This window comes from Hyalella azteca, unplaced genomic scaffold, assembly GCF_000764305.2.
Source record: "Hyalella azteca isolate HAZT.00-mixed unplaced genomic scaffold, Hazt_2.0.2 contig7796, whole genome shotgun sequence".
Lineage (NCBI taxonomy): Eukaryota > Metazoa > Arthropoda > Malacostraca > Amphipoda > Hyalellidae > Hyalella > Hyalella azteca.
In genome coordinates, this window is record NW_025937911.1 from 25,339 (window position 1) to 53,105 (window position 27,767).

Below are 27,767 nucleotides of genomic sequence, written 5' to 3' on the forward strand. Positions count from 1 at the left end.
GAGAACATCACGAACAGGTGAATAACAGAGAGAACATCACGAACAGGTGAATAACAGAGAGAACATCACGAACAGGTGAATAACAGAGAGAACATCACGAACAGGTGAATAACAGAGAGAACATCACGAACAGGTGAATAACAGAGAGAACATCACGAACAGGTGAATAACAGAGAGAACATCACGAACAGGTGAATAACAGAGAGAACATCACGAACAGGTGAATAACAGAGAGAACATCACGAACAGGTGAATAACAGAGAGAACATCACGAACAGGTGAATAACAGAGAGAACATCACGAACAGGTGAATAACAGAGAGAACATCACGAACAGGTGAATAACNGGGGAGTAACACCCGTGACTTCCACCCGCAGCACTTACCCTCGGTGGGGAAGAACACCCGTGACTTCCACCCACAACACTTCCCCGCAGTAGGGGGAGTGGTGGCGATGCGTGGGGAAACTTTCCTCAAGGCAAATGGATACTCAAACATGTACTGGGGAGGGGGTGGGGAAAACGACGATCTGGGATACAGGTGAGGCTTAAATATTATATAATAATCATTATCAAGCCTTCAATATTATATAATCATCATTATCAAGAACTAAATATTATACACATAGAATAAAATTCTCAGCAGTTTGAAACAGAAGTTACTTTAAACTTTATAAACTGAATCTTACTGCTCGAATGCAAACTCGTGCATAATCGCTTGAACTCTTACAAGTTCCATGAAATTAAACAAAGGCCATGAAATTAAAGCAGATTCATTAGATTAAACTAAAGCATGTTGGGTAACCTTGGGTATCAGTATATTGGAACACAGTAAACCCTGAGCTACTCTCATATCTAATATGTTCAGATATAGTTCAAGTAAACTTATAACGTAACGGGATTGTTAGCAATACGGTATGTCGGACATCATATGCATTGTTAATAATATACGGTATGTCTGACATCATATGCAAGATGTTAACAACATACGGTATGTCTGACATCTTATGCAAGATGTTAACAATATACAGTATGTCTGACATCATATGCAAGATGTTAACAATATACGGTATGTCTGACATCTTATGCAAGATGTTAACAATATACGGTATGTCTGACATCATATGCAAGATGTTAACAATATACGGTATGTCTGACATCATATACAAGATGTTAACAATATACGGCATGTCACACATCATATACAAGATGTTAACAATATAACATATATGCCCTCGCAGGTTGGCGCTGTCTGGCCAGAGGGTAGTGCGCCCCCCACCAAGTGTCGCCCGCTACGCGACCATCCCTCACACCAAGCGGGCTACCCTCACATCCAAGGTCTCCAATTACTTCCATCTCTTCCCTCCCTCCCCTCACTCCCCTCACTTCCCTCACTCCTCTCACTTCCCTCACGCCCCTCGTTCCCCTCATTACCGTCTAGCATGTCTTCATGTTTTGATGACTACCATCTCATTGATTAATTTTCAGCCAGTCTTCTATCAGTGAATATCTTCTTCATATCGTGAAAATAAAAAATAATTAATACAGTTATTCATCCCTGAACAAAATGCACTGTACCTGCAGGTACAGCCGTCGCCACGCGGGTATAGAATGGATGGACTCAATACGCTGCAGTATCGACTGCTGGGCCGCTCTGTACACCGTCTGTACACTCGTCTGCAGCTGGACGTGGGCTACCCGCCTGAGGGTACAGTCAGCTCAGCTGTCCAGTAGAGGGCACGTGAGGCACGTGGGCTACGTGAGGCACCTAGAGGCACGTGTGGCACGTGACGTGGGGTACGTGAGGCACCTAGAAGCACTAGAGGCACGTGGGATACGTGAGGCACCTAGAGGCACTAGAGGCACGTGGGATACGTGAGGCACCTAGAGACACTTGAGGCACGTGGGGTACCTGAAACAACTATAGGCACGTGAGGCACATGGGGTACTTGAGGCACCTAGAGGTACGTTAGGCACGTGGGCTACGTGAGGCACCTAGAGGCAATTGAGGCACGTGGGGTACCTGAAGCAACTATAGGCACGTGTGATACGTGGAAGCTTAGGGAACTTGGGACACGTAGAACACGTGAAGCATTTGGGACACGTAGAACACGTGTTACACGTGGGCCAATAACTTCTCTTGAGACACGTTTGCCACTTGGACACCAGACACCAGACAACTCTGAACTTCAATTTACGACTCCGAGTTGTGATTCCAAAACCTAGAAATAATGATATGAATAAGCCGAGTTTCAACTCATTAGGTTTAATTCTGAATTGCAACAAATGCTTTAAATTTAAATTTCACTTCCTATTTCGAGTTATAATTCTGACCTAAACTCTAAATTATAACCTATAACAAATAACTGTAAGTTATGATAAGTGTCGGCAGGTTAAAATAAGTGTATATGCTAGTTATGATAAGTATCGTCATTGTAGGATAAGTGTAGGTAAGCTATGATAAGTGTATGCAAGATAAGATAAGAATCATAAAACATGAACTCCTAGAAAGTGAACCAATTAGGCTTAAAGCCTTTTTACGTGAACCCATCAAGCTTAAACCCTTTTAACGGGAACCCATTAAGATTTACCCTTGTAACGTGAACCCATTAAGCTTTACCCTTGTAACGTGAACCCATTAAGATTTACCCTTGTAACGTGAACCCATTACGTAAGATTTACCCTTGTAACGTGAACCCATTAAGCTTTACCCTTGTAACGTGAACCCATTACGTAAGATTTACCCTTGTAACGTGAACCCATTAAGCTTTACCCGTGTAACGGGAACCCATTAAGCTTTACACTTGTAACGTGAACCCATTAAGATTTATCTCTTAAGCCTATTAATCTTAAACCTTTTAACATGAACCCATTAATCATAAACCCTAGAACGTGAACCCATTAGGCTTAAAGCTCTTGAACGTGAACCCGTTAGGCTTAAAGCCCTGAAGCCAGTAACATTGTCATTATTAATATATTTGACATTTCATTCTTTGCACTAATTCGGCTTTTATCTGAATATAAATTTTTATTAAGATCTTATTGTTGCCCTTTTATTAAATAAGCTTTTTTATGCTAAACAATAATAATTAAAAGGTTGCATTATTATTAACTCAAACTATAATATTACCATAAGGAAACATGATATTTATGGTGTACTAATTGTCAACAACAACATCAACAATAAAATATATTCCTAGAAAACTATTTAAATTAAGATTTAATAAACAATGACCGCGTTTACATATAAATAATGAGTATCTGGTGCATCTATTACCGCTACAGTATTAATATATTTAAGGAATAATTCATAGTAATTCATAACCATTCATCGTCACAGCCCTGAGAGGCTGAATGCTTATAGGCTATAGAAATAATTTTATTAAATATATAAATGAAAATAGGTTATTGGTTAAGGACTATCTCTTCAAATAATCAGTTATTAATGCTGTCTAGTAATTTGCCATTTCTTAATTATAATAATCCAGATATTTATGATCTTTAATAATCTGTTCATTATGATGTCTAAACGTTATCTAAAATATTAAATAATAAGTTATTTGACTAACAATGAGTTATTTATAATTTAAAACAATCATTTATAACTTCGAGTAATAAATTTTTCAAAATATCTTATGATCCATCATAGGTTATGTTGTAAAATGTCTTCGCTAATATGTCTGATAATCCCTTTTTCATTATGTCTAACAATCTGTTATTTACGATGTCTGATAATATAATGGTCATTGTGAATGATGAATGATCTGTTATTTACGCTGTCTGATAATTTTATCTTAATTCTGAATGATAAATAATCTGTTAATCTATGATTATTAATAATCAGTAACTTATAATGTCTAATAATTTGTAATTATGCAGGTTTTGTTATTGCGCCAGGGCGCTGTTGTTTTCATTATTGTTATTGATGATAGGCGCCTAATTAACGTCTAATGCTCAATATTCTGAATTTTGTAATCCACCGCGTGTCTGTATAAAGTATACAAACATATTTATACAAAATGTTTATATCAAATCATTCAGGTTGATTAATTAAACTAAAGATTTGTGAATGTGTTTCGTGAATGTACTCGTGTAGAAATGTAACACAGCTATTACAAAATGTACGTGCTATTGTTATAAATCGACTAGTTATTAAAACTTAATTACTACACCAGGTTAAACGAACTCGTCAGTTCGTATTGTAGTTGTACGTTCTAAAATATGTACGCAAATTATAGATTATATTTCCGTAAGTTTATAGTCTGTAATAAGCTATGCTTGTAAGAGATGTCTGCTCACGGTTATTTGCTGGTACTGCTTTAATAATAAATAATTTCAATATATTATAATCTCTGTTGTACTCCCTTTCCTTAATCATTTTTTAATAGATAAGAAGATAACTTAACGTTTAAATTATACATGAGGTGAACGATACGGTGTGGCAAATAGCGGACGGTAAATGGGTATAAATAACACACAATTCAATTCAGATTGTTTAATAAAAAAATTGATGTAATGCCTCTTCTTACAAACGATGCTGACTTAAAATAAAATCATTTAGACTAATAATAGGAAAAAATCTACAGACTAACATGGCCTTTATTCATCCTCTTCCTGAGCCAACGTCGCGAAGACGTCTCTAGTTTGTACATAAAATTACGTTGAAATTCGGGGGAATTTATGTTGAAATTCACGTAAAGAATTTACAAAAACCGACGACTCGAAATTACCGCTCGTTTTAGCGGTTGTCCATTGTGATTAAAATCCGTCGATTGCCAGCGGTCAATCACCGAGAAAAACAATCGGTTTTTACAATAAAAAATATAAAAGTTTGAACACTGCCAACGTGAAATCGAAGATTGGCAATCAGCAAGCGGTTCCCGACTGCGCATAGTCGAGCTAACGGAATTATGGCAACGATCGAGCAGGATTTGCTGGAGAAATCCTATAAAATTCAAGTTTTCCTAATAGAAAGTGACAAGTTTTATCGGAAATTATGGGATGAAAAAAAATTATTTCCTTCATTGCAAGTAAAGTCAAGATAAAATTATCGAAAATTTCTTGATAAATTCCAAATGAAGTACGAGTGTTGGGTAGGCGTTGGAAATTCTAAATTGTTGATCGTACACGTACCAACATGTAGATGAAAAAAAAAACGTTGAAATTTTTCATTCTTAAATCGCTTCAATCATCAATAAAATCATTTCTGAATTTCTCAATATAACTCTGTTTTATTACAAATAATCTCTGAACATATAATTCAAATTTAGTTCCATTTGACACACAAAATTTTTTTGCAAACAATCGTTAATATGGAAACGCGGTCATATCTTGATATTAATAATTTATTATTAATAATAATAGATAATTAATAATATCTTGGAATATCAAGATATTAATATCTTGATATTCCAAGTCTAGCAGGTCATCCGAAAGTCTCTTCGTAATCCTTTTCAAAAAGAATTAAGATTTTTTAAAAATACAAATGTCACAGTAAAAATTTTGTTTGGTAACCTAGCACCACGGAATTTCATAAAATTAAAATTTTATATAAAAATATAGAGGAACATTTGTGCGCTACAAAAGTTGTGTAAAGAAATTGTTTATTTTAGTAAAGAGCAAAAAAAAACAGACCAAAATAACGGACAAAATATCAAAAAAGTAACATCCTAAAAAACAACTGCGCAAAAACATGTAATTATTCCAAATATTTATGCATGTTTTAGGTAGGTTTAAGTAGACTACTTAAGTAGATTTTAAGTAGACTACTTAGCTTCTTGCTTATTTCATGAATGCCTGCTTCATGATTGCAAAACCACGATGAATTTTGACAGTTCAGTTAACAGGTCAAATTTACTAAATAGAAAACAAACTTGAAAAATTATCCATATTAACCACACAAGTTCATGTCCAAAACTCATAAGTTATAACTTATCATTTTATAAACTTTTCACATTCAAAAATTCCTTTTCGTTCGCGTCAACCTCGAAACATTAAAGAAAATCTTACGGATAACTTGTAAATTTTCACAATTTATTATAAGCTATGTAGGCGTGAATTAGATTTATCCATTTTTTAATTGAAGTTATCAAGTGTTGAATTAAAGTTATCTATTGTTTAAAGGATACGTTGATTTTTCCGTACGTTGTTGAATTAAAAATGTGCCGTCCTGAATTAAAATTTCCCCTCAGTATGTCGATGCCCTCGGAGCGCGAGGGACAGAAAACTACATCCAACCACATCAACAATTCAGCTAATAACTAAACAACTGCAACAACAATAGCACCGAACTACTCAGGAAACTCTGTACACACAAACAAGGTTTAAGTTGATTAACCTGCCCCTCCCGTTAACAGCACATTTATGCGGTGAAACGGCATTATAGGGTAAATCTGCACCGCCCCATTAAAATGGCATTGCAGGGTAAATCGAGGACCATAAATGGTTAAAATTTATGTACAGTTGCAATAGCAATAAAATATTTAATGAATTTCTGCGGAAAATCAAACCTTTATTAACATTTTTTTTCTTTAAATTTAATGGAGATCTTGGAAATTTAATCTCTTTCATAAGTGTGTTGAAATTACTCACGTATGGGTAGATCTAAATCAGTTGAGGGATGAGATGTATGATTAATAAATAGCATCAACTGATGTATTATGAATGATGTATGAATGAATGCAAAGGTATGAGTGTCCTCGAAAGAAAGCGATAATTGCAGACATAAGAAGTATAAATGATAATTCAGAATTATCACCAGTTTACCCGTAAACAGTTTATTTTAATTAACTAGATAATTTTAAAGTTGACACCGAAAACAGAAAAATCAAATATATTAAAATAAATACAATGCATTTCATGTATAGTCGTTAAATATTGGATTACTTAATCATCGTGAAGTCTGTGCACGGAAAACAACAGAGGGATAGAACACGCTTACACTAAAAAAACGGATGGGCAACATTGTCCGAATAAACTCAAAAAGTGCATCGCCATTAGGACAATAGCCCTCTGAGTTTTATGAGTGTAATGTAAGGCACAACAGAGATAAACAAATGACGCCAACTATCAACAAACAAAATAACGAAGATAAAATAACGTCAACAACTACGAATGATCGAAATATGGACTTTTTCGTACGTTAATAAAAGCGGAACCTTGATAACCTATTTTTTTTTAAACTTCATGTTTTACATTTTTTAGAATGTTTAGTCAAAATATACTTTAAACGTTTAATCTCATGTTACTTTTAACCTTTCTTTAAACATTTTTTTGAAATTTCCTTAAAATTATTGAAATGGTCGAAAAATTGCAATGATTGAAACATTTAACAAACATTCATCAAACGTTTTTATAATCGTCTTTTAAAACATTTCGTTACAACATTCGTTTAAACGTTCATTTCAACGTTCCTCCGATCTTCCGAATAATTTTACATTTAAGCTCAAACTTCATTACTTTATCTTCAACTCCAACATTCAGACTCCCGGATTCTGAATTTGGATTCTCATGTGTTATGAATTTAGCCTAATAATCATAAAAACTGCTTACCATGAGAGCAACTAGCATGCGTTCACTAGCCTAGGCCTATGCTAGAAATAAAATTATAGCGTCATTTAACAAGAAATTATGAGCGATTGTTTAAATATAACGAAAAAAAAACACATTTTCTGGAAATTTTTTTTTTGAAATTTCGATTTCTGAATAAGATTCTAATTGAACCTAATTAAAATCGCGTTGACCAACCACTATGCTAAGTTTAACTGTAGATGCTAATCATTGTAAGATAATCTAATCAGTACTAGTAATCCAATAGCACACTGTGTAAAGGCATATTAATTATTTAACTAAAAATTATCGAATTGCAGCACACCCAATAACTACTAGGTACGTGAACCACATGTGCTAAGTGGTTCGAATTTACAATTGAATTTAAATTGAACCAACACTTTAAGTGTTGGTCAAGTACAGACTTCATGTGGCACAATACAGACCACGACATAGTCTGCATGTACATAGTCTACACACACATAGTCTGCATGTACTTAATCTAACCCACACATTTTAGGAATAACCGTCGAATCTTGTGTTCTTTGCATGTCAACATCATCGTTTGTTTTCATTTGTCATGTTAATGTGTTGTAAACTTAATAACCACACAGTCTAAATTTACACAGCTTGTCCTTGGGTTCAAATTGGGTTCAGGGTTCGGCCACACTGAACCGAGTTCTGGCACCCCCCGACCCTAAGGTTCAAGTTTGGGTTCATTTTTTAAGCCCCATTTTTTCTTGCATTTTCGTAGTGTAGACTCCCAGTTTATGTCTGGTTGTAAAAATTCTTATGTTTACACGAAAAATATTTCATTTTCCTTATAGGCACTCTAAGCTCATACAGCAAACTTTACTTGCAACTTTCAGTAGTTTTTCGCAGCATTAAAATTACAAAGTTGATATGAATGAAAAGGGGTTTAAATCAGAAGAGAGATAGGCGATGATATTGGCTGCATTCTGAAAATGATAATAATGATTGATGGCTGAATTTAATGAGTTGATGTGATACACAACACAGAACAATATGAAAGTGTTGAACTTTGACGACGACAAAGTTTCAAGTTCTTTGAAAAAAGTTAGTTTATAAAAGTTTAGTTCATAGAAGCAATGAGATCACAACCCTGATGAGAGTAGACGGCAAGTTGCATGGCAGTTCTTTATATGTAAAGAACAATTTCTAGCTATAATCATGTTTTTCGAACATGATTAAAATTAAAGCTCCTTCTGGTAATGACGGTTACGCATTGACAAAATCTTTGCAAAAAATCTACTCGCTTTTTCAAAAGAAAAATATAAAAAAATTGGCTAACATTCTTCAATGTTTTTAAAGCTGATACAATTTTAATGGCCAATAAGAAGAACTTTACACTTCAGTGTAAAAACATGGTTTTGCAAACAATGTGAGTAAGTGACTTAAGATTAATGCAAAATTAATCTCAGAATTCAATACGTAAATCAGAAAAAAATTAATGAGTAATATTGTCCAAATAGTAAAACACTTTTTTTACAAGCAGGAACACTAGTAGATGTAGCACTGATACGAGCTTATATACTGGGTAGAAACGACCTCACCTGACGCAAAATGTGCATCGCTATTGGACAAAGTTTCACTCATTTCCCTGCATGATTGCATCATATCGACTGTTCATAATAATATAAACTGGAAATTATGTTGATTGTTACCATGGCTGATTTTGTACTGCCGTTTGATATATTCAATATTAAATGATTCTGTGGCTTCACATTCATAAATTCAACATGCACTTGTGGGAGAAAATGCATTCAATTGTTTCTATATAATTCCAGCATCACACGTAACTGTTTTTGGGGAATGACACATTAAGGAATTTTTCTTGAAAAGTTGAAAATGTAAAGAGAAAAATATAATACACGCTTTCAAATCCAGTACTTTGTACGACATTTTTTATCGATGACGTCGCTGGAAACTTTTCATTCTAATACCAAAATATTTTTGAAGGATTTACTTCATTTGTTATACCCACGAAAATGTCCTTTGTAGAATGTTCTCGGTTCAGAAGAAGGTAAAAGGGCAAGAAGGTAAAAGGGTTAGTTGACTAGTAATCATTGAGCATTTCTTCACAGCTTTCCACGAGCGGTCAAACGCTGCCACTTGAACTTCGTGCCAAGAGGGAATCCAAAAAGACATTCCACGAGGGGAAATTGGGAACATTTCAAGATAGAGAGAACAGAGGAACGTTACACAAGGTGAAAATTGAAGACGTTTCAAGATAGAGGGAATTTTTGAACGTTCTAAGTGGAAACTTCTGAACGTTCTGAGCGAGGGAACTTTTGAACATTCTGAGAGAAAAGCTACGGAACGTATAAAGAAATGGAACTTAGGAACGTTTGAAGATATGGTACCCATGAACGCTGAAGGAGCGCATACCTGGGAACGTTCAAAGAAGAGGAACATTAGAACGTACTAAGAGAAAGAACTGTCGAACTTTTTAAATGAGAAACTAAGGAACGTTTAAAAAGAGAAGAGCCTTGAAACTTTCAAGGAGGAGAAATGTTGGAACGTTATACGTTATACTTAGTAATTTTCAAATCTAAAGAGATCGCTGGAATGGTGTATATAGTATGCGTATAGTCGCATTTGTGCACAACCAAAGTCACGTAAGTAGGTTGAATATCCTCTTAGCAAAAGTGAGATTTTAAGCTCGATGAACGTATTGCATAATTTTTGTTCTCGTAGATAGAAAGACGTGCTCGAAAACTCAAAACATTCACATTTTTTTCAAGACAAACTATTTCTCAGTGCAGGTCATATTTCCGAAAAAAATGTTTAGGTTTTATAACACTTCAGTAGAAAAAGTCTTTGAGACTGCTATTACCCTGACTTGACGAACAATATGCCGTCTAACTCAACGTTCACTAAGACATCTACACATCTAGATTAGTTGCAAACATCAATGGAATTACATTTTGCGTCTAGAAAAATACTCTACACATCCACTACAATATCATCGAAAGACCACACACTTCAAAAAACTAAATTTCAGTACAAAAATTCCCCAACATTTACAATGGACGTGGAATCATCAATTGTATACAATCCTCTATTCATGTATACAATAATCTATTGTTGCATACAATCATCATTTATTGTATACAATCATCTATTGTTGTATACAATCATCTATTGTTGTAAACAATCATCTATTCTTGTATACAATCATCTATTCCTGTATACAATCATCTATTCTTCTATACAATCGTCTATACGGGGAAACGTTATCCCCTTGTACAAAAATTAATCTTTTCCCACAACACATTCAAGGACGCATCCTTTTATCCTACGACACCGCTAGACAAGTGTCCTCTAAAAGATCCTATAGGAGTTCCTAAGAACAAAAGCTGTTCATTGAACATCTGCACTCTAGCTTTACATGTGAATGTTCTGCAACATAACATCTGTAGGGAAGTTCTGCATTCACAAAAATGAATGGTCATATTCTACAACTAGTGACTCACTTTTGTCCAACTAGTGACTCACTTTTGTCCAACTAGTGACTCACTTTTGTCCAAATAGTGACTCACTTTTGTCCAACTAGTGACTCACTTTTGTCCAACTAGTGACTCACTTTTGTCCAACTAGTGACTCACTTTACCAACGCAGTGCGGATGCACTTTTTGGCTTCAAATGACCCAGACAGGCGCTAAACTAGCACCGTTACTTGGAAAATGACCCTCTCATTTTTCTGACTGATACAGAACAGTTGTTCACAAAGAACAATTAATATTGAACAGCATATAGGAGCTGGAACTTCACACATATCATTTTCAAATTAGTTACCCTTTGACTGGATGGCTGTACGTTCTTTGCTCGATTTGTGCTCGATGTTCACTAGAAAATATATTGGCTTCATTATTATGGCATTGTTGCATCACTTTAGTACGCAATTATACTATAAATATAACGTAGTTATTACAATATTGAAGATGACGTACTCTTCAAGGTACGTAATTGTCTCTAGATTGTACGTAATTGTAGGGGTGTAAGATTGTACAGGTCGGTATTGTACGGTCACATCCTGTTTGTGTTGTCTTATCATGTATGGATAAGCATTTTAATAGCATTTATTTCACAAGCTGTTCTGAAACATGCTTATCTCGCACTCAGAAACAGGAATGGATTATATTGTCCAAATAGTGAACCACTTTCTTGCCTATAGGGGGCGAGCTGCGAGCGGACGTAACAATGAACGCTCTCTTGCCGGATCAAACTGGGTCGGGACGAACCATACAATAACAAAAAAGGATCACTACCTGGACAAAACTCACTCATTTCACTGAGTGTAAATGCCAGAAACACAATAGAGCATGTAATAGCAAACAACAATTGTATGGCGTTTGCTACCATATCATTATGTGGATTTTACAATAGTTTGAAAGAAAAAAGATGTATGCCGTTAATTTCTATTGCTACATTCTTGGCTTCTGGCACTCGAGATGAACATGTCGACGACATGCCTAACCTGCGGCCTCTTGAACGTGTAATTTGAACTATTGACTCTGATCTCACTCTGTTACTAGTGGAAACTGCACAGTGTCACTAATGGAAACTGCACAGTGTCACTAATGGAAACTGCACAGTGTCACTAATGGAAACTGCACAGTGTCACTAGTAGAAACAGCACAGTGTCACTAGTGGAAACTGCACAGTGTCACTAGTGGAAACAGCACAGTGTCACTAGTGGAAACTGCACAGTGTCACTAGTGGAAACTGTACAGTGTCACATAGTGGAAAGTGCACAGTGTCATTAGTGGATACTGTGCAGTGTCAATAACAATCATTCTCACAGTACTCCATCAATCACCATTATTCTCGCAGATTCCTTGGCCAATCGCAATAGTTTTCACATAGTCCTTTATCCATCACAATATTTCTCATACGCATTTCTGCCAATCAAAAACATTCTCACATATTCCTCTGCCATTCACTATTGCAAATGGCACATTGAATGCCATTTATTAACCACTCAATCTGCACGTAAAATAAATAAATTCAGTTGCACGACTTAGGAGGCCAACAGTTAGGCGTACGTAAGTTCAATTGTTGATGTTATTTCAATAGATTTCAGACTCTCGTAGGTTGGGGTAACCCATGGACCAAAGCAGCAGGATTAATGAGGGCATCCGAGGCCACCACAGGAATGTGAGGGAACATCCCGAAAGGATCCGGTAGCATAGGAGCCTCCATCGCGGTCATAGGATTCCTGAATCGGAATCCGTGAGGTAATCCTATGTCTTGGTCATTGTCGATAATAGAGCTGGGATCCTTGACCATAGGATTAGGTAGGAAAGAAGTAAGGGAATAATTGCTGACATCAGTTCTTAGTTTGTTGAAAAGGTGTAAGGTATTTTCAGCGAAAGGGAAGTGTCATGGCTGTGTGGGTAGTACACTAGGTGGGCCGCTGCTCTCCGCGTAGTTGGTAAGGGCAGAGGCCGTGTTGGATAGTCTAAGTTCGTCCTGGTAGGATCCTAAAGTGGGTCTAGAAGTGTCAGAATATTGACTATTATAAAGGGAACGTCTCAGCTGGCTAGGTAAGGCATCGGGACGGCTGATGTCAACGTTTTGGTGCTCCCGGGCAATGTGGCAACGAACCGTGAACCATCTGGTGAACCCCCGCTGGCAAATGGGGCATGGGATGCGAACCCCCTTGTGGAAGCATCGGATGTGGGTACGTAGGTTGTTCTGGTGGCGGTATGCGCGGGCGCAGTACGGACACTTGACGCGTTCTTCTGGGGGAAAACAAGCGTGTTTATTGATCTGAAGAAACAGGGGGATTGTTTAAGTTTATTTTCCGAGAGGATAAATGCGTTTATTAACGCCATTTTCTGTTTCTGAAGCGAATTGAAAAAAGTAAGGTTTTCATGTATAAAGTAAACGGAAAAAATGTTTTTCGTTGTCGAGTAAAAACAAAAGTCTGGATATAATAGTTCAAGCAATAGTTCAATGAATCACATTCCTCACCCGAAGACCCGGACCCCTTCAACCCCTCCTTCTTGAGCTTGCCCCCCGACCCCGGAGTGGACAGATCCGTGGCCGCGTCCGCCCCCCCTCGGCTGCCATTGCTGCCCCCCGTGCTGCTTCTGGAATCCTCTTCCTCATCCTCCTCATCCATCACCAAGCCATCGGACTCGTGCTTGCCTGATCCACCAGAATCTGAGAGGTGGGAGGATTTGGTGAGAAATATTTGATATTTGTAAAGATGAATCGATTCGGAAATATTCGCTACGTGTAAATAGATTGACAGGTCGATACAGAAATATTAGAGTTGTGTTAAATAGATAGATCAATCGACTCAAAAATATTCGATGTAAGTAAAGTAATTTAATCAATCGATTCGGAAATATTCGATTTAATTAAAGTAATTTAATCGATCGATTCAGGTATATTCGAAATATGTGAATCAAATCGATTAATTCAAGTTTGATCGATTGGTCAAACTTGATCAATCGTTATCGAAAAGTTGCTGGAATATGTGTACAGCAGAGTTAGCTGGATAAGCACTCAGAGAAATGAGTAAGACTTTGTCCTGATAGTGTTGAATTTTTTGTCTTGTGTGGGTCATCCTGACCCAGTTTAGCCCGGCAGTGTAACGTCCGCTCTTTGCTCGGATTGAATGAATGTAAATATGACCCATTCACTTTTCTGAGTAAGTTGTGTTGTAGGTAAACACCAGTAAATGACATAAAAAATAAAGCTCAGTTTGAAAAGTGGAACTTTTATCCTCTGAAATTTATGTTTAGAAGAAATTTCTTAGAGAAGAATACAAGAAAAAAATTTAAATTAATAATGAATACTTACCATCAGAGGGCGGAGAGAACTGGCTTTTGTCGTGTGCAGGACTGATGGAACTTTTGTCGTCGTCGTTGGAACGTTCGTGATCAGGTAAGTCCTTTATGTCCTTGATGCCCTTAACGTCTTTAACGTCCTTACCCTCAGGGGGATCAGAGCTGGGGAACAACGGGAACATTTGCGGGGGGAACTGTGATGAGGATTGTTGAGCTTGTTGTTGTTGCTGTTGCTGCTGCTGTTGTTGTTGTGATAGTTGCAATGATAAAACGTGGGGTAAAGAGGATGATTGTTGTTGCTGTTGCTGCTGTTGTTGTTCTCTTTCACGTTGTTCTCGTTGCTGGTTCTGCTTGTGCTGCAGGAGGGTTTTGTGCAGGATTGTGTAACGCTCTGCGGAATCTCGCTCTCGATCTGCAACTCGGCCGTTCTCAAGTTCCCTCTTGAAATCTTCAGAGGATGGTCTTGGTGGCCATGATGGTTTCTCGCGCGCGTCGCGCTCGTCAGGGTCGTATCGCGTGCCTGAGAGCAGAAGGTGGGGCGACCGTTCCAGAAGATTCTTGGACTTGTCCTGCAGCAGCGGCAGCGCCGGCAGGTTGAAGTGCAGCCCGAACGGCGAGATACTGAAATGTTTTTGGATGTTTAGAACTTATTCCATTTTTGTGTACACATTCACCATTAAAAGATAGTTTCTATTCGGAAAAATAAACTCATGTGCTCTCATGAGAGCAAATTATCTTACTATAAATTAAAACATAGTTCGTCATGCTGTTTGTTAATTCTTTTTTTTTTTGCTTTTTATTACATGAGTCAGCGTGCTGGATACATTTTTATAGGTGTGTGCCGGCAGATCTTCCCCTACCAAAAAATGTTTTCATTCCTAATTTTTTAAATTCTATTATAATATTAAAAACTATTTTGTAAATACTAGACAGCCTGATATTCAACTAACCCAAGTTGTGACGGAAGCTTATGTTCCAGGCCTGGGGATTTGGGGGAAGACCGAGGGGGAAGGAGAGGGGCATCGAACTGCCCGCCGCGGGAATAATAAGCAGAGGAGGTGGGGAGGTCCCTCCCTATTGGGGACGGTGCAGACACCACTGGGGAGGGAGTCATCCTCCGACTACCCGAAGATGTTCCCCAACCAGAAAACGAGTGGGAAGACAAATCTCTCGGGATTTCACGGGATAGCTGTTCCCGTTGCAGTATCTCCCGCGATAATTCCCTTTTTATATCCCTGTTGGGGATGTCACGACCGAAACTCGCATCACGACTCAAGTCCCGGACATAATCCCCTCTTGAGGAATCCCTATGGGGAAGTAGATCTTGTCGAGGTTCAAGCCTCATGTCCCTGGGATCAGGTTGATGCCCCGTGGGGTCTTCCCCTCGGGGAAGGGCGTCCACGATTCGATCTCTCAACAGCGCCGTGTCAATTGGGGAAATTCGGGAACGTTTGTGGGGAGGAGAGTTGGAGGATAGAGGGTGCCGGAGTAGGGGATTAGGATGGGGATCGGGATCACGATCCCCGTTTCTGTCTTGGTCGTTTTGTCGGCAATTGGGGGCTTGGGGACGCCGTTTGTTGGGGTTGTCCTCGTGCTCGATGTCGATCAGCCCCTTGATCTGGGGAAAATATTTAAAAAAATTAGTACGATGCAAATCAGGATGAAAAATACATTCTTTATAAAATCTGCATTCGATGTGGGGAAGAATCACTCCTTGAGAAAATAATGAGCCTACCAGAAAATTGGCTCATGACCGGGTTAGAAAATTTTGTCAACTTAAAAATCTGACCATTGACGGACTGGAAAAATGATCGAATAAAAAAAGGCTCGGGATGTATAGAAAAAAAACATGAAAAACACTATTTTTTCCAGAAATGTATAGCTTCAAAAATTAAATTATTTTTTAAATATCATATATTGGAGATGTCACTAACCATTATATATTTGGATTAAGAAAATATTAAGTTTAGGTTCACCTTTTGAAAAAAAAAACGAATAAAAAAGAAGATGTTAAATTTGATAGCCTAGTCAGCAAATCAAAATACGGAAAAATAAGAAAACAAAAATTAATTGCTAAGTTAAAAAATATTTCATGATGGTTCGGCAATATTAAGAGAAAAAACTTTCGTGTGTGCAACCAAAATATAATATAAATAAAATGTCTGCAGTCTCTGCCGTCTTGAGAAGACTCTTATGGTTGTACTGTACCTCCCCACAGTACATGTACTCTCACCTGTAGAGTCTCTGCCGTCTTGAGAAGACTCCTGAGGTTATCCTGCGCAATGTTCACCTCTCCTTTGTACATGTACTCCACCAAACTCTGGATATCTGCCAGCCGAGTGCCGTCTAGAACTATGAACGGGTGTTGGTTCTCAGGCAGGTTCTGCAGGATGCGTTCAAAGTGAACCGAACTCGCCAGCAGAACCAGCTTGTGAACCCGCAGGATGGTTCCTGTTGGTTGATAACGTGTGAGTAATAAAAAATATAACTCATTACTCACTGCAATGAGTGACAGAGAGCGCATTTTCTCGTCGACGAAAATATTGAAGTCACGGACGAACAGACGGACATGACGAGCACAATAGGGTATTTCTTCCATAAATGGGAAAATGCGCTTAAAAGCAATGTCATATAAAAGGATTTTTTTAATCCTAAATTTAGATATTCAGACTTGAAAACTATTTATTCCGGAACATTATATTACAAATAAAAACGTATGCAATTTAATAAATGCTATCATAATGATTTTGTCGGTGTATATGAATGAGAATTTCGTTGTGTGGTCAAATATATGAAAATGAAAAGAAGAAATTTTAAAAATGCATCAGGTTTTTAGAGAAGTTTTAACTCTGAAATTAGGCTTTCAGAATTCGCTGTAATCTCAAAAACGCCCAATTTTTTCCCTGAAAATACGATTATTAAATTCAATCTTAGAACCTTCATTTGGAATTATTTTCCCTAACTAAATTCCAGGAAATTTCCTAATTTTTTTAATTATATTCGTATTCTTTAAAAATTTTCATTCCTAAAAAAACAAGGTTTATTTTAAAAAATCGAGCGTCATTAATTTTTTTCGTAGTTGTACCGTTTTCCTAAACTAATATGCTCATGGAACATTTCATTTATTCACAAATAAGAGTATTCATCACCGAAATTCATCAACCAATTCATTGTATTCATTACAAACCTTCACAGAAAATAGTGACGTCAGCGTACTGCTCCGACGCCATGACGGTGGATAAAGTACCCATGAGGTTACTCAGGTGATTATTCCACCTCAAACAGAAGTGTTGTGAGTCACCACCTACACCACCACCACCACCACCACCACTTCCACCATCAATGTTGGTGGTGGAGCTACCGTCACCACCACCGTTGGATTGTGGTGTGCATCTGGGGCTGTCGTTTTTGTTGATGTGGTGGTGATGGTGGTGATTGTTGGTGGTTGAGTTGGTGGTGTTTGTGGTGCTGGTGGATGTGGTGGATGAAGATAACAGGGACGGTGGCACCAACAATCCACCTCCTCCACCACCGCTGCTGCTGCTCATCGCCGAGGTGCTCAAACCTGGGCAAAAGGCACGTGAACGTTATTTTATTTATTAATTAAATAATGGAATATATGCATGTATTTATTTTATTTATTAATGAAATAATGGAACGGTAATGCAATGTAACAAAATTAATACGATTTGAAGTGAATTTTTATACAGACTATTTGTTTAACATTTACTGGAAAAAAATACTGATTAAAGACGACAACGAAATCATGCTTCAATCGATCATCGATTCTTGTTAATCAATCATGCTTCTAGCAATCGATACTAAATGATTGTGGTTATAATTATAATAATTATACCAAATAATTGTGATAAGTATAATAATTATACTGTCAGGAATAGCACGTTAAAAATAATAAATGTACGAAACTTCATTGCACAGACAACATAATTTTTTAAGTAATTTTTTAAGTCAAAGAGAAGTTGATCTTGAATGTAAAATATAAAAACTCTTTTCACTAACTCATCCACTTTTTTTCTCTCACACTTTCCTACCTCTTCCTAGCTTCCCCATCCACTTGTTGTAACCTCACACAACACGCCTCTCTACCTCAACCCTTTCACTCCATCTCCTCTTCCTTATCTCTTTCCATCATCAAATTGCTCTCATCCCTCCATACAACCCATTTCCTTCCCCTTCACTACAATCCTTTCTTCGCCTCCTTCTCCTCTCTACACAACCCTTTCTTTCCCCCTTCTCTCCTCCCCACAACCCTTTCTTCCCTCCCTTCTCTCCTCGCCGCAACCCTTTATTCCCTCCTTTTCCCCTCGAAACAGCCCTTTATTCCCCCCTTCTCCCCTTCATCGCAACCCTTTCTCCCCTCCCCTCCCCCCCTTGCAATCATTACCGCCTCGAGGGTCTGCAATCAAGATTCAAGATGGCGCCCAGCTTCCCTCGCGCGTGCAACCAATCACAGGCCGCCATTACCGCCCTTTAATTGCACGCTCGCTGCGCAATATTCAGCGCTTATTAATCCCCTCGGCTGGGGAGGAGGGGAACTTCGAACTGGGGCTGAAAATTCCCCATTTGAGCATAAAATTCCTCAACATGGATCGCAAATATGGGATCTGACTGCTGGAGTTAAACATCGATCTTCTGGGGCTGAAGATAAAAAATCCCCAAGAATAAAAAAAATTCACCAAGTTTCAAAAATATTCCTTCAGCTGGGGCTGAAAATTCAGCATCTCGTGCTAAAATAAATCCCTTTATTTAAATATCGAGCATAATTAAATAATTAAATAGTTTTAAATCATTACTCAACAATTAACACCCTAAATGCTGAGTACTCTAAGGATGAGGCAAGGGGGGATTTAGGCTGCCCTCTCCCCTTTCCCCTTGAGTCCCCAACCCCAGCCATTAACCCCCAACCTCACATCCCCCGTAGCATGTCCCCTTTTTAAGCACCTAAAATTACTTCGCGTTATTTACGTCCATGGCCTCGGTCACAATTACTGTGAATATAATTACAGAATTCATCCGATGAATTCAAATTCCAACCGATGGCTAATAGAATTCAACCGATTAATTTAAATTCAAAAAGATGACTTATAAAATTAAACCTATAAATTAGGAAATTCAACCGATAAATTAAGGAAGTTAACTCATAAATTATAAAATTCAACCGATGTATTCAAATAAACTGATGACTTATAGAATTCAACCTATAAATAAGGAATTCAACCTATAAATTATAAATCTCAACCGATGAATTACAAAATTATTCCGATGAATTAAAGAATTAATCCGATTATTCAAGGAATTTAACAGATGAATTAACGAATTAAATCAATGACTTAAAGAAATAAACCTACGAATCGGGGAATTCAACCTATGAATTTGAGTTCTAGCTTTCTGGCACGCACCACAAAGATACCAAATTCTGATGTTATCCTAACATAATGAATAAAAAATATAATATAATATAGATAAATATTTTAAATGAATACAAGCATATAATGAATCGAAACAAAATAAGAGGAGTCAATTTCTAAACACACTGTATGAAATCTTCCTTATTGAGTCAGTTGATATAAATACACTTTGGTTCCTGCTTTGAATTTTGTTTCTTGTTTTATTTCTGCAATAGCTTTAATAATGCTGCCCTTGATATCAGCATCATCAAACACGGCTTTTTAAACCTTTTAGGTCAGCACGAGCGTTGCACGAGCCCTGCAACAATTAAGCTTTCTAACCCTTTAGGTCAGCTCTAGCCCTGCAACAATAAGGGTTTTTTAACCCTCTAGTTCAGCACGAGCGTTGCACGAGCCCTGCAACAATTAAGCCTTTTACCCTTTTAGGTCAGCTCGAGCCCTGCAACAATAAGGGTTTTTTCAACCTTTCTGGTCAGCACGAGCGTTGCACGATCCCTGCAACAATAAATTTTTTTTAAACCTTTTAGGTCAGCTCGAGCCCTGCAACATTAAGGTTTTTTTTAACCTTTTAGTTCAGCATGGGCGTTGCACGAGCCCTGCAACAATAAGGGTTTTTGTGCAAGTTATCCGTTCAACAATTAATGGCCATTGCTGGCAAAAATCTTTTATTCAAAAGCTTCTTTGAATAAAAAATAATAATGTATGCATCAACAATAGCATATTGTTGATGGTTTTCTAACCAAACATGAGTTGCAATAAGCAAGATTTTGTTGTATTAGGGTGACATGTAGTTAAAACATGTTCATGCTCTCATTAAATAACCTATTTAGCACTATGACACTTCAAATAAATTCAATTGTTACAGATTTAATTATTTTAATAGAAAAATTTTTAATCTCAACTCTGATTAACCTAAGCTCAAATTTTATTTATTGAATATTCAAACAGAATTAACAATTATTTTATATATATCAACCAACAATGTACACTCATTTCATCCTTCAAATTTATTTGTCATTCAAAAGTCCCACCATGAGCCTAATCCTGAACTGGAATCTCGATCAAGGCCTACTTTTTTTCAATAGAAATATTTTTCCTGCAGCGAACAAGAGCAGCTGCTTGCAGGCACAGTTTTTTTCTGCATGCAAATGAAATAAAAAAAAGCAAAAAAATTTCTTGCGCCACCATCTGCCGACTGACCGTTAGATCCTCAATATACCGGCCCCCTTCTCTGCACGCGGCTCACTCTTCCTACATCCACAATCCTTTCAATTTTCACTATTTTTTCTACATCAACTATCCCTTTCTATATCCATTATCCTTTAAATTTTCACTATCCTTGCTACAGCCTCTATCCTCTCTACATCCACTATTCTTTTCTACATCCATTATTCTTCCTACATCCACTATTTTTTCTATATTAATTATCCTTTTCGGCAGCCATTATCCTTTTTACATCCACTATCCTTTTCTACGTCCATTATCCTTTCTACATCCACAATCATTCTCTACATCCACTATCCTGTCTATATCCACTATCCTTTTCTACATACATTATCATTTCTACATCCACTATCTTTTCTACATCCACTATCCTTTTAATTTTTACTATCTGTTCTATAACCGCTATCATTTCGACGTCTACTATCCTTTCAATTTTCACTATCCATTCTACAACCGCTACGGTATCCTCTCTGCATCCATTATCCTTTCAATTTTCCCTATCCTTTCAACATGCACTATCCAGCACCCCTTTTTCTACCCGTCTAACGGTTGCAAACGCTCCCTTTCACGCGCCATTGTCAACCATTTCCCACTTTTTTCTGCATCATCGCTATGCTTTTTTCATCTCCTACAAAATTCTTGATTTTAAAACGGCGTTTGGGATCATTTGTATCGCTGTTGCATGTGCGTAACATGCGTAAGGTTACGCATTGTATTACTCATATTGTACTATATACGCTTATATTAATTTTTCGACTCTAGGCGTGCAAGTTTCCGTAGAGTTACTTCTTTTTTTGCCTTGAGAAAGAAGGTTAAAATATTCTTTTAAATCATTGCAAAAAGCAAATCGGTAGGCGGAGCCAAGGTTCCCTATCATCCGTTGCATGCTAATGAGATCTTGAATAATCTAACCATAATCATAACGATAATCATAACACTTGTATCGTAAGATTCACTATAATCATAAAATAACACTTGTTTTATCTGTAATATGATAAAATAACATCTTACAATAGAAGTTACAGTTTGTGTTAAAGGCTTACAATTGTGCTGCATTACGGCATTTGATGTTAATTGCTGCTTTCATTTATGGAAGCTTACTTCGCTTATCCTGCGAAGCAACGCAGGACACACAAATATCCTACTAAATAAAGTTTATTATTCTAATATCCTACAAACCAAAGTGATTTTTCCATCAATCAGATATTGACGTCGATTGTTGTTAGTTAAGAAGAAACTAATACTGAAAATCTAAATTTTTCAAATTATTTGATATTTATATTATATTGTTATATTTCTGAAAAAAAAAAATTATAAGTGTCCAAAAATTTATTTTTTTTTTCGCGCCACCGAGCTTTTATTCGACTAAAAATAATTCAAATGCAATGTAGGAAAAGCTAGTAATTGTTTGTTCAATATTTGTGAAAGTTTTCATCTCTACTTTCCTTTTACTGCACGCTAAAATTCATACATTTTTCCTATTGCATTTCAAAGAAAAAATCACTGCAGCAATGTACATGAGCAACAAAAAAAATTTTAGAAATAAGAGAAAAAATCACGGCATGCAAAGAGGTCAAAAAAATGTTCATGCAAGCGGAAAAAAAAACTAAAATACGCCCAAAGTCTAAATAAAAATCGACCTCGCGGGCAGCGCCCTCCAACGGTCATCGCTTCCTCCTTGCTTTTCCTGCAGGATTTTTTCTATTAATGTTTTATTATTGAAGGATTTTTTTCGGCTTGCGAGGCGCCTTTTGTGATGCACGACCCCTTCCTTAATGCCGCCCCACACGCCCGATCAATGGCGTGTGCGTGAGACACACGCACACACACGCTCGGTTCACACGCACACGATAGTNAATAGAAATATTTTTCCTGCAGCGAGCAAGAGCAGCTGCTTGCAGGCACAGTTTTTTTCTGCATGCAAATGAAATAAAAAAAAGCAAAAAAATTTCTTGCGCCACCATCTGCCGACTGACCGTTAGATCCTCAATATACCGGCCCCCTTCTCTGCACGCGGCTCACTCTTCCTACATCCACAATCCTTTCAATTTTCACTATTTTTTCTACATCAACTATCCCTTTCTATATCCATTATCCTTTAAATTTTCACTATCCTTGCTACAGCCTCTATCCTCTCTACATCCACTATTCTTTTCTACATCCATTATTCTTCCTACATCCACTATTTTTTCTATATTAATTATCCTTTTCGGCAGCCATTATCCTTTTTACATCCACTATCCTTTTCTACGTCCATTATCCTTTCTACATCCACAATCATTCTCTACATCCACTATCCTGTCTATATCCACTATCCTTTTCTACATACATTATCATTTCTACATCCACTATCTTTTCTACATCCACTATCCTTTTAATTTTTACTATCTGTTCTATAACCGCTATCATTTCGACGTCTACTATCCTTTCAATTTTCACTATCCATTCTACAACCGCTACGGTATCCTCTCTGCATCCATTATCCTTTCAATTTTCCCTATCCTTTCAACATGCACTATCCAGCACCCCTTTTTCTACCCGTCTAACGGTTGCAAACGCTCCCTTTCACGCGCCATTGTCAACCATTTCCCACTTTTTTCTGCATCATCGCTATGCTTTTTTCATCTCCTACAAAATTCTTGATTTTAAAACGGCGTTTGGGATCATTTGTATCGCTGTTGCATGTGCGTAACATGCGTAAGGTTACGCATTGTATTACTCATATTGTACTATATACGCTTATATTAATTTTTCGACTCTAGGCGTGCAAGTTTCCGTAGAGTTACTTCTTTTTTTGCCTTGAGAAAGAAGGTTAAAATATTCTTTTAAATCATTGCAAAAAGCAAATCGGTAGGCGGAGCCAAGGTTCCCTATCATCCGTTGCATGCTAATGAGATCTTGAATAATCTAACCATAATCATAACGATAATCATAACACTTGTATCGTAAGATTCACTATAATCATAAAATAACACTTGTTTTATCTGTAATATGATAAAATAACATCTTACAATAGAAGTTACAGTTTGTGTTAAAGGCTTACAATTGTGCTGCATTACGGCATTTGATGTTAATTGCTGCTTTCATTTATGGAAGCTTACTTCGCTTATCCTGCGAAGCAACGCAGGACACACAAATATCCTACTAAATAAAGTTTATTATTCTAATATCCTACAAACCAAAGTGATTTTTCCATCAATCAGATATTGACGTCGATTGTTGTTAGTTAAGAAGAAACTAATACTGAAAATCTAAATTTTTCAAATTATTTGATATTTATATTATATTGTTATATTTCTGAAAAAAAAAAATTATAAGTGTCCAAAAATTTATTTTTTTTTTCGCGCCACCGAGCTTTTATTCGACTAAAAATAATTCAAATGCAATGTAGGAAAAGCTAGTAATTGTTTGTTCAATATTTGTGAAAGTTTTCATCTCTACTTTCCTTTTACTGCACGCTAAAATTCATACATTTTTCCTATTGCATTTCAAAGAAAAAATCACTGCAGCAATGTACATGAGCAACAAAAAAAATTTTAGAAATAAGAGAAAAAATCACGGCATGCAAAGAGGTCAAAAAAATGTTCATGCAAGCGGAAAAAAAAACTAAAATACGCCCAAAGTCTAAATAAAAATCGACCTCGCGGGCAGCGCCCTCCAACGGTCATCGCTTCCTCCTTGCTTTTCCTGCAGGATTTTTTCTATTAATGTTTTATTATTGAAGGATTTTTTTCGGCTTGCGAGGCGCCTTTTGTGATGCACGACCCCTTCCTTAATGCCGCCCCACACGCCCGATCAATGGCGTGTGCGTGAGACACACGCACACACACGCTCGGTTCACACGCACACGATAGTTACACACGCACACAAACGCTCGGTTCACACGCACATTATAGTTACACACGCAAACGCACGCGAGGTTCACACGCACACGATAGTTACACACGCACACACACGTGAGGTTCACACGCACACGATAGTTACACACGCAAACGCACGCGAGGTTCACACGCACACGATAGTTACACACGCACACACACGCGAGGTTCACACGCACACGATAGTTACACACGTACGCCCACGAGAGGTTCACACTCACACGGTCAGTTTTCACGCACATGCATGCACTCGCTTGTACGTTGTGGACATGTGGTGCGTATAGTGTGAAAAATACCACATACCACACAATACCATGTGTGTGAAAAATAGCAATTAACGCAATTGACACTCCGACTCACGCAATTAATACTCCGACTCACGCAATTAATACTCCGACTCACGCAATTAATACTCCGACTCAAGCAATTAATGTTCCGACTCACGCAATTAATACTCCGACTCACGCAATTAATACTCCGACTCACGCAATTAATACTCCGACTCACGCAATTAATACTCCGACTCACGCAATTAATACTCCGACTCAAGCAATTAATACTCCGACTCACGCAATTAATACTCCGACTCAAGCAATTAATACTCCGACTCACGCAATTAATACTCCGACTCAAGCAATTAATACTCCGACTCACGCAATTAATACTCCGACTCACGCAATTAATATTCCGACTCACGCAATTAATACTCCGACTCACGCAATTAATATCCGACTCACCTCGATCACTCACCTCGATCACTCACCTCGATCACTCACCTCGATCACTCACCTCGATCACTCACCTCGATCACTCACCTCGATCACTCACCTCGATCCCTCACCTCGATCACTCACCTCGATCACTCACCTCGATCACTCACCTCGATCACTCACCTCGATCACTCACCTCGATCACTCACCTCGATCACTCCATTATAATCCAGCAATACAAATTAAGAATAATGGGGCGCATGCTCAGATTGAAGCTGGCATAATGGTCGGCCGCCTCCATTATAATGCTGCCATTATATTATTTATCATCAATGGTGCATTCAATGGACGCATCTCGTGCCAAAATTAATGCTTAATAATCTGTAATTAGCAGTTAATTAACTTTAGGCTTAAAGGTCAGTAAGTAGCAAACTTTATTCAATTAGCAACAAATTAAAATAAAAATATTCCAGAAAATGATTAATTATTAAAAAAAATTCCAGAAGAAGATTATTTTTGAGTCATTATTTTAATTAACGTTCGGGAATAACGTAAGAACTGTAGGATCTTTGAAAATTTATAGCAAACCATAACAACCACCATCACCACCACGCCACCGGGTGTTTGTTGCAAGCACTATTGTTGCAACACGGGCTTGTGATTGGTGCAGTCACGTTGCAATGGTGGTGCAACTGGTGCGTATAAATGGCCGTCCTGCAACACCTCCATCACCTCTACCACCATCACCACCACCATCAATATGTAATCAATATGTAATCTTTCACATATAAAAATAAAAAAAACTAACCGGCCGTTGCTCTGGACCATGGTTATTAAATTTAAAAAAAAATTTAAACATGTCTATGTAAATTAGAAAATTCATTCAATCGAGAGCCTCTGCACAAATCTCATTTTGAATTTTGGCGAAATTCAAATTTTTATTGAAATTTCCACTTACAATTTTGAATTTTGCCGTTTATATAATAAAATAAATTTTATTATTTATATTCATAACATCATAATACACAATAATATTTTACGAACAATATATTATTGAAACCTGGACCCAAAATTCTCTGCAGGAAGGTTTAGAGAAGTTGATGAAAAGCCTGGTGTGGAAAGGGACAATAAAGGGAAGGATAAATATAGTTTATTAGAGAGGGACGTGGGCTAAGGGGAGTGAGGGGGAGTGAGGGAAGTGAGGGGAAGTGAGGGTGGCCGGAAGAGGACAATCTGACGGATGAGCCTCGGTGGGTGGTAGAGGGGAAGGGGTTGGGGGAGGGGAAAAGGAAAGGAGAGGAAGGAAAAAAGTATAAAAAGTATGAGATGAGAGAAAAAAACTTGGAGATGGGAAGGAGGAAGATAAAGATAGAAAATTATTATAAATCAAAGAACGAAGACAGAAATAAAAGGTAGGAAGAGAGGAACTATTGGATGAAACAAATATTTTAGAGGCAGTAATAAAAGGGATAGCAGATTAGACTGGACTGTCGGAAAAGGTCATGGGAGAAGAGAAGTAAAAAGAGAGGGAATAAAAATTGCTAAAGTATTGTAATGATTGCAGGACTGACGACAAGTGAATGAGAGGGGAAAGAAACCCGTATGAGGGTATGGAAAGATCGAGTAGAAAGAAAAAGAAGAAGTAGAGGGAAGAAAACTGAATATATTGTGGCAATAGGAGTAAAAAATAAGTTTTAAGAAAGTATAGAGCGGTAAGGAAAAAGGATGGGAAAAGAGGAAACCGGAAGACGGAAGGGAAGAAAGAGAGGGCAAGGAGACGAGGAAAGAGGGAAGAGGGATAAAGAAGGACTGGCGCCAGGGAAATGTTTATTGTTCCACAACAAGGAGAGAGGAAACCAGCGTGGGGAAAAAACGCTGGAAAAAGGAAATTCAGCAGAGAATTTTAGATTGAAAATTAAAATGAGGTTATAATTATTATGAAGGAAAAATGGGATTTACATTTGGGAATGGGAAAAATAGCATGGAGATGAACTTACTTCTATAGGAAATGAAAGGAAAAACATTGGGCTAAAATGGGGTTAGTGTGCCGAGGGGGAATAATCACGGACAATTGGGGATGAGAGGGGAAATCGCCAAGNGGGGAAAAGGGGGTGGGGAAAGTAGCCATGGGGAAAGCAGGGAGAGTGCCAGAATGCA

The 27,767-nt window shown here is 37.5% G+C and overlaps 2 protein-coding genes across 3 annotated transcripts in view; one reads left to right on the plus strand and one right to left on the minus strand.

Annotated features, from left to right (window-relative positions):
* The first annotated feature begins 352 nt into the window (after window positions 1-352).
* On the plus strand, window positions 353-3,213 carry LOC108668065 (beta-1,4-galactosyltransferase 3-like). Its single transcript, XM_018155194.2, has 3 exons — window positions 353-538; window positions 1,239-1,335; window positions 1,582-3,213. Exons 1-3 carry the CDS (start codon window positions 453-455, stop codon window positions 1,729-1,731), a joined length of 333 nt encoding a protein of 110 aa, XP_018010683.1. The 5' UTR covers window positions 353-452; the 3' UTR covers window positions 1,732-3,213.
* A 9,684-nt stretch (window positions 3,214-12,897) lies between these two features.
* Window positions 12,898-27,767, minus strand: part of LOC125178199 — a 28,280-nt gene continuing 13,410 nt past the window's right edge. The window contains exons 2-7 of one of the 2 annotated variants that reach the window (XM_047881388.1): window positions 17,557-17,934; window positions 16,603-16,820; window positions 15,320-15,987; window positions 14,383-14,990; window positions 13,546-13,737; window positions 12,898-13,310 (exon numbers count right to left, since the gene is read on the minus strand). In XM_047881388.1, coding sequence (XP_047737344.1) covers window positions 12,952-13,310; window positions 13,546-13,737; window positions 14,383-14,990; window positions 15,320-15,987; window positions 16,603-16,820; window positions 17,557-17,934 — 2,423 coding nt within the window. In that variant the 3' untranslated portion in view covers window positions 12,898-12,951. Of the gene's footprint in view, window positions 13,314-13,545; window positions 13,738-14,382; window positions 14,991-15,319; window positions 15,988-16,602; window positions 16,821-17,556; window positions 17,935-27,767 lie in introns of both variants that reach the window. The other variant, XM_047881387.1, reaches the window with a different exon arrangement.